This window comes from Mus caroli, chromosome 7 (genome assembly GCF_900094665.2).
Source record: "Mus caroli chromosome 7, CAROLI_EIJ_v1.1, whole genome shotgun sequence".
Taxonomy (NCBI): Eukaryota; Metazoa; Chordata; class Mammalia; order Rodentia; family Muridae; genus Mus; species Mus caroli.
In genome coordinates this window covers 3,753,619-3,761,791 of record NC_034576.1, presented here as the reverse complement: position 1 = coordinate 3,761,791, position 8,173 = coordinate 3,753,619, and the positions used below count along the sequence as shown (strand labels likewise).

Sequence of the window (8,173 nt, the reverse complement as noted above, 5' to 3'; positions counted from 1 at the left end):
ATCTTTGAATCCAATCCAAACAGGTCCTTTTCCCCTCTTCCATGGTCACCATTTCTGTATTTATTAGCCCACGAACTTGGCACGTATCATTTCACACAAGGCAAATGTCTCAAATGCAAAATTCAACTTTGCCCGTCTCATGTATTTCTAGACATCAAATAAAACAAGGTTTCACTTTGTAGCCCTGTCTGGCCTGGAACACACTATGACATCCTAGCTTCTAAAACACAGAAATCTACCTACCTCTGCCTGCAGTTCTGTAATTTGAAAGAGTTTCAGCAAGCCTGGCCTTGTAGCTCAGCCTCTACTATTTCTAATCCACATCTAACTCACCTAAGGTAGAAAACAGTGTGGAGAAAATAGTCTCCACACCAGTGCCAAGAAATCCACTGAAACTTGGTCTCATCAAGCAGGGCAGTTGTGTCCAGCTCGCAGAAATTTGCTCCTGTCTGAACTACATTGCCCAGAAAACATTGCATGAAACTCAGCCAATGAAAATGGGCATTTCAGCGAAGACAAGAACCGTTGGGCGGGACTTTTGGCTTTGCGTGCTGGAGGTTCTTTGTAACTTCCTGGACCCGTCAGTATGGCTCACAGAAAACTGGTGTCATCTGCTTTGGCCATGGCAGGAAAGCCGGCATGTTAAAAGCGTTTGTGCTCCGTCACAGAGACGGATCTGAGGTTTGAGACAGCTCGTGTGATCTGATCCAGGCTTCGAGTGCGGATGGCGACTTCCCAGGGCCCCACCATCCTCTGGAGCCCGATGGTGATTGTGGAGGCTGCGGGTGGAGCCCTGCCCCAGGTGAGTGCACAGTGATCGCCCACCTACCTGAGTTCTAGAGCGCTGGGATCTGGATCAGGAGCCACAGGGCAGACGTTCATGTCCCCGACTGTAGGCAGGCGTTCATGTCCCCGACTGTAGGGCGCGGGTGGACGAAATAATGTTTTTTGACATCTGTGTGCTAGATCGCTAAAGCCATCCCCTCTGACTCACAGTGCCTGGTGGACTGTACCTCCCAAGGCTTGTGGGCGGGCCTGAGCTCGGAGACAGAGCCCTGGGGTGACCTCTACTGGCGTTTTAGATGAGGGGAAAAGGGCCCAGTGCACCTAAAGACCTGACTTTTGTTTATAGAGAGACTGGTAGCCATGGAAGATTTGAACAGAAGTGAAACTTGATCTATTCAAACTTTCCCAAGCATCTCCGGGGGAATATTGAGCAAGGATGAAGTTATGTGGATGGAGACAGAGATCTATGAATCCTTAGGTAAATGCTGTGGACTAATGCAGCAGTTAGGGTTGTACACCATAGAGGTAGAGATTAGTCTTCAAATATCTGAATTTTTTTGAGACATATGTAAACGAGGCTAGAATCAAACTTGCAATCCTTTAGAGTGATTGGATTAAAGGCAGGACCTCCCACTTCCCGCCTATTTGACTTTAAAGTAGTACTTTCTTTCCCTTTTATTATCCATTCATTCATTTACTTACTTACTTATGTGAAAACATTCAGCATTTAACTAAAGTCTGCTGTGTTAACTATTTTTCCCCCTCGAACTCAGGTCTGGCTGGCCTATGTAGCCAGTGCTTGCCTCAGTCTCAGAGATCTGCCTTCCTTTGCCTTCCAAGTGTTGCAGTTAAAGGAATGCACACCATGCTTACCCAATAACTTTTTTTTTTTCATTTTCCCCTTGGCTTTTTATAGAGACAGGGTTTCTCTGTGTAGCCCTGACTGTCCTGGAACTCTCTCTGTAAATCAGGCTAGCCCCGAACTCAAAGATCTACCTGTCTCTGCCTCTCTAGTTCTGGGATTAAAGGAGTGTGCCACCACTGCCTGACATCTTTTTTGGTTTTTTGAGACAGGCTTTTTCTGTGTAGGATTAAAGATGAAAGCCACCACCACCTGCCTCCCAATTCTTAACTAATTGTATATAGATAAACCTATACATTCTGAAACAATTGTGTGTTTGTGAAATTCTCGACACAAGCATTAGTCATGTGCATAGGAAACACCTGTACTGGGTACTTCACACATAGGACTGAGTTTGATACAATCATTTTCCTTTTGAGCTAGGATTGTGTGATGGTATTAATGATTATGATTTCCATAGGCTCATGTATTTGAATGCTTAGTCACCAGGGAGTGGTACTGTTTGAGAAAAACTAAGAGGTGTGGCCTTGTTAAAGGAAGTGTGTAGCTGGGCGAGTTTGCCAAGGCTAGTGTGTCTCTCTGCCCGAACCCCACCCCTCTCTTTCCTGCTGCATCTATATTAGGACGCAAAGCTCACATCAGCTACTGTGCCAGTACCACACCAGTCTTCCCACCATGATAATGATATGGACTAACCCCCATGAAACTATAAGCAAGCCCTACTTAAATGCTTTTGTACGAGTTGCCTTGGCCATGGTACCTCTTCACAACAGCAAAGCAGTAACTGAGACAGGCTGCCATGCTTACCCTCAGGTCACAAACTGAAGAGATTGATTCTTTGTCCAAGGTCACCCAGTAAGAGACACCATTAAGGGATAGAGTCCAGTGGGTACTTGGGGGTACCCNACTGCATGTATGAGAGGGGACTTGGGTGAACCTTTGGGATACCAACACTCTTGCTTATTACTCACAACCTTGTTTTTCGACAGGTTTCCCAGTATTCAGTGAAACCTGCCAACCAGGAAGAGGTAAGTGGAGGGTGCCGAGGAATCACACTCCTCACTTAACACATAAGTGACCTCAGGGACGGTGATGTCCTGGGACTCTGTGCTTGGTATTCTCTCTGTCCTTCTGTGATAGTTTGTTTATGCTTGGCCCAGGAGGTGTGGCCTTGTTGGAATAGGTGTGTCACTGTGGGCATGAGCTTAAGACCCTCACCCTAGCTTCCTGGAAGCCAGTATTCTGTTAGCATCCTTCAGATGACGATGTAGAACTCTCAACTCCTCCTGCACCATGCCTGCCTGGATGTTGCCATGCTCCTGCCCTGTGATAATGGACTGAACCTCTGAACCTGTAAGCCAGCCTCAATTAAATGTTGTCCTTTATAAGAGTTGCCTTAGTCATGGTGTCTGTTCACAGCAGTAAAACCCTGACTAAGACACACCTTCCATTGGATTTCCCTGGCACATGCTCAGAATGAAAGGTCCCCACATCCACAGCAGGGATTACATGGCTAGGCTTCCCTTTATGGTAACCATTGGCTGAAGATTCAAAGGTCTTAAAGCTCCAGTGATGACATTAGACCAGGCCTGGAAGTGAGATGGGTTGGGGATGATTAGAAAGGCTCAGGCATACATGAGTTTGGGTGGCTTTAGTGGAAGGTAGGAATTGTGGTAGCACAGCAGCTGAGGGCTGAGTCTGCATAGTGAGATGGCAATGGAGGCTCAGTGTGAAGACTGACGTGTGTGCCCTGAGGTCATGTACAGATGGCTTCCTGGCCTTTGTGCCAGGGACAGAGTGGACAACAGTGACCCAAATGTGGTCTGTGTGAGACAGGTGATTGGGAGGAGCCCAGATAAATTCCCTGATAGCCTGATAGAAAGGAGGGACTTTCCATGGCAGCCTTCTAGCTTGGATTGATTCCAGCTGTGGTGGTTTAAACGGACATGCCCCACATTGGCTCATAGACTTGAATACTTGGTCCTCATTGGTTAAAAGTCTGGGGAGAATTATGGGATATGACCTTGTTGAAGAAGATGGAGGTGGGCTTGTATGTTTTTAAAGCTCATGTCATTTCCAGTTAACTCTCTTAGCTTGCTACCTATAGATCATGATGTAATTAATTTCTCAGCTACTGCTCCAGTGCCATGTATGCCTGTAGCCATGCTCCCTGCCATGAAAGTTACAGACTCAGCCTCTGAAGTGTAAGCCCCAATAAATTTGTTGTTGTTCTATAAATTGCCTTGGTCATCGTGTCTCTTCACAGTAATAGAAAAGTAACTGAGCCAGCATGTCCACTTGGCTGCCATTGCTGAGTGCTGAGTACAGTGATTAGCGGGACCCTCTGAGATAGGAACCTAAGTAGAGTCCCCGATGAGGGAGCTTCATATAAACAAATTCAACTTTCCCCATGTGCAGGGCTGCGTGTCCTTCGAGGATGTGGCTGTGTACTTCTCCTGGGAGGAATGGACACTGCTCGATGACTCTCAAAGGCTCCTGTACCAGACTGTGATGACGGAGATCTTCACACTGGTGTCTTCACTGAGTAAGGACCTCCTGTCTTGTCAGAGCACGACTGTGGTAGAAACCAGGAGACATCGTAAAGCTGCCCTATGAACACTCAGTCTTTCCTCAACTGTCCTATAGCTGAAAATACAGGTTATAGACATAGGCTTGTTGCACAACTACCTTTTCACTCTTAAGTACAGTAAAGGCAAACAGGGATCAGTTTGAGGTGACAATATTTGTTTGGATGGTGGGTTAAGGCAAGGTCTCCTAGAACTCTCTATATTGACCAAGCTGGCTAATATTCACAGAGATCCTTCTGTCTCTGCCTTCCAAGTGCTGGGATTAATGATTTGCACCACTAAGGGGTTAGGAGTCTTAACAGTGGTCATTTCTCCCTGATTTGATGACACTGTAAATGCCTGGCATTTCTGTGACAGGTACTACTCTCTCTATCTAGGTGGCATGCCTTGTGTCTGTGTGTGCTAGGAATTATGACCCTGGTGGGCTTACTATTTGGTGTTTTTCTTACAAGACACTCTTATGAGGATTTTTCTCATTGGGCGTCTTTACTTTGTATTGTTGAGGTTAGTCTTATGTGCTGTATATTCCCAAACTGAGTTCTGTGTCCCAGTCCAGACTACAACCTGATCTTGGGGCACTGTATAACCGATTTACTGTAAAAAATGCTCCCTAATGATTCCTGATTGGCCAATAAATGTCTGGGGCTTATGACTGGGCAGAGAAGAGAAGAAGAAGGGACTAAGAATCGAGTGAGGGGTCTCAAGAGAGACTATGAAAGGAAGGAGGGGGAAGACAACAGAGAAGGTCGCCATGAGGCAGGTTGGACCATGAGCATGTGACTAAGAGAAGCTTGTCCTAAAGACACACCTGCAACAACACAAGCAGAACAAGACTCAAACTACAAGTAACACGAGGCCTGTGATTTGAATATAGTTTAGAATAGCTCAGGATCTGCCCAGTCTAGCTTATAGCTTTATTGCACAGGTGAAGCTTCCCAACAGACATAAGAGATTCCTTCCATATTGGATTATTATGGGTTGGAGATCAGCCAGTCCTTGCATGGAATGCTCACTTCTCATTTTATTTTAGGACTTGAACTTTCTGGGATTCATGATTCAACTCAGGTGGAATCTTGTGGAGATCTCTCTGTGCCTGCACTAAGATTCCTGACTCCGTGTTTATGGACAGGTACATTTTGTCTGTTCCTTTTGCAACGTTTTGAAACACAGGCTTTCCTCTATTGTGTTAGTGTGCACTCTAGGGCACACTGTTGTGTTAGTATGCACTCAAGGGCAGTCCTTGAGTGCAGGCTCTTCAGTTACCATGTCTGAGGGGGCTAGACAGTGTTCTGCACCGTGTCCTGCATCTCCAGCAGCTGAGGCTTGCAGAAAGTTATTGGTGAGGAGTGTGTTACAGTTCCTAGCATGCCTCCCTGTGATTCTTGCTGCCCCTAAGGTCCCTAGACCTATGAACTTGAAAAATTCAGCATGGTAACTGGCCCTATCCACCCTGAATTAGACCCTTTGTTCCATGAGAAATCCCAGGTCACCATTAGTATTAGGTACTATCTGTCTGTCTGTCATTCGACAGTCTATATGCCACTCATCAGTATTTCTCTGTATTCAGGTTGTTGGATCAAAGTGGAGAGTGAAACACCCCCCTTTAATCAAAGCCTGTCCACAGAAGGAGGTGTCAGTTCATCCACGCCGCAACAGCAAATGCTGTGCTGTGCTGAGACACCCTTCCTAAGCACGGACAATGTGACGATCCTCCAGACCTCCTCGGGTCTTCTCAGGCATCAGGTGACTTCCAGTGGTGGGGACACCCCCACGAACACTGAAAGTGGAGAGGCCATTCAGAGTGAGAAGAAGAACTGCAAATGCACTTACTGTGGCAAGATCTTTACCAGTATATCCCACCTCAATCGGCACTGGAAGATACACACTGGAGAAAAGCCTTTTCAGTGCAGCGAGTGTGGCAAGTCCTTCAGCCAAAAAGCCTTTCTCATTAAGCATTTCAGAATGCACACTGGAGAGAAACCTTATAGGTGCAGTGAGTGTGGCAAAGCCTTCAAGCATAATATCTCCCTTATTTCTCATCAGGGACTCCACACAGGAGAAATGCCTTTTAAGTGCACTGAATGTGGGAAATCGTACAGGAGCAAAGAAGGCCTTAAGGTCCATTATCGATTTCATACTGGTGAAATGCCCTTTGAGTGTAGTGAATGTGGCAAATCGTACAGGAGCAGAGAGGGCCTTCTGAATCATTTCTACAGTCATACTGCGGAGAAGCCTTTCAGCTGCGGTGAATGTGGCATGTATTTCACCCAAAACTCCGAGCTCATTGAACATCTAACAGTTCATGGCAAGCCTTTCAAGTGCAACGAGTGTGGACGAGTCTTCAATTCCAGCTACAACTTCATTAGACACATGAAAGTGCACGTTGTAGCAAAGCAGTATGCATGCAGGGAGTGTGACAAGGTGTACTGCAGTAGCTCTAGCCTGTACAAACACCGGAAGATTCACGCTAGATAAACCCATAGGAGAGCCATGAGGGGAAGAAGTCCCTTATTCATCTCCATGCACACCTGAAATCTCAGCAGGGGGAAAAAGAAGTGTCCAATGCTTCAAAGTAAACGTGGGCATAGTCCAGCCACACCTCTAGCCCATAAAAGTAGAGCATTCACTGGACTAGGATGCATCCCTTGGATTCTGGGATAGGCTCTGATCGGACCATAAGTGTTTTCTGAAAACAACATGCACACCCTGCATAGGTCTCTGGGTGCAGAAATTGTAGAGAGCAGCTTCAGCCGCTGGCAAACCTTCAGCCCTAGGATTGAACCTGACCTTAGAGAAGTTCTGAGAGTGGCCTTTGTGAGACACAGCCACTGAAACTTCCTCCTCTAGTAGGTATATTGGAACACGATGGGGACTGCTGTCATCTTTCTGTTACCCAGGAGTTGACAGCTACGTGAGACTGAGCTATGTGTTCTTGACTTCATAGAGTGCAGAGGGGTTTCCATGCTACTGAGTTTGGATGACGGGGGAACCGAGTGGTTTAATAATGAGACATGAATTCTCTTTTTACTAAGTGTTGCAGTGCCCTGAATAAATGTGTTTTCCTTCTCTGGAATCTTTAATGACTCTTGAGGTTTTCTGTTATGCTCCTGAGTTTTAGTAGGTTTGGGTTTTTTGTTTGTTTGCTTGCTTGCTTATTTGGTTATTTTGTTTTGTTTAGTAGATAATTATTTTTGTGTATTAAGTATTTGGCTGCATATATGTATGTCTACCATATACATATGTCTATGTATGTATACCATATTTTTGTTTGGTGCCCACAAAGATCAGAACTAGACAGGCTTTTCTGGAACTCGAGGTACCAATGATTGTGAACCACAGTATCAATGCAAGGGAAACCCCTGTGCTCTAAAAGAGTAGCACGTGCTCTTAACCTCTGAGCCATCTCTCCAGTCCCAATTTTCACTATTTTTGATGGGGAACAGCTCTATGGTGCTTCTCATGTTGAAGCATAGCCCAAATGTTTTATGTGTTCACCTGTGTGTATTTGTGTGTCTTGAGTACACATGTGGTGCCTGAAGAAGTCATTGGGACATGAGTTATCTATGCTGGGAATGGAACCTAGGTCCTCTGCAAGGTAGCAGGCATTTTTTTTTTTTTTTTTTTTTGGTGAAAGTTATTTATTCTTCTTTCATATGTTACATCAAGACTGAAGTTTATCCTCCCCTCTCTCTTCTCTGTTCCTTCCACCATCTCTCTTCCCCAGATCCACTCTGTTTCCCTTCAGAAAAGAGCCAGGCCTCCTAGAGATATCAACCAAACGTGGCATAACAAGTTACAATAAGACTAGGCACAAACCCTCATTTTGGGGCTAGACAAGGCAATCTGGTAGGAGGAAAAGTACCCCCAAAAGCAGGCAAAAGTGTCAGAGGGAGTCCCACGAGAACACAAAGTTATACAACCATAACGTATATTCAGA

At 45.6% G+C, this 8,173-nt stretch overlaps 1 protein-coding gene across 2 annotated transcripts; it reads left to right on the top strand.

Annotated features, from left to right (window-relative positions):
• The first annotated feature begins 538 nt into the window (after nucleotides 1-538).
• On the top strand, nucleotides 539-7,309 carry LOC110297659 (gastrula zinc finger protein XlCGF8.2DB-like). Of its 2 annotated transcripts, XM_029479104.1 has the most exons (6): nucleotides 539-802; nucleotides 1,133-1,264; nucleotides 2,638-2,676; nucleotides 4,067-4,193; nucleotides 5,267-5,365; nucleotides 5,804-7,300. In XM_029479104.1, the coding sequence occupies exons 4-6, from the start codon at nucleotides 4,160-4,162 to the stop codon at nucleotides 6,709-6,711; spliced, it is 1,041 nt and encodes a 346-aa protein (XP_029334964.1). In that variant the 5' UTR covers nucleotides 539-802; nucleotides 1,133-1,264; nucleotides 2,638-2,676; nucleotides 4,067-4,159; the 3' UTR covers nucleotides 6,712-7,300. The 2 variants fall into 2 exon arrangements, with proteins under 2 accessions (XP_029334964.1, XP_021022206.1); XM_021166547.2 differs by lacking the exon at nucleotides 1,133-1,264 and having other exon boundaries at nucleotides 5,804-7,309.
• Nucleotides 7,310-8,173: the final 864 nt, after the last annotated feature.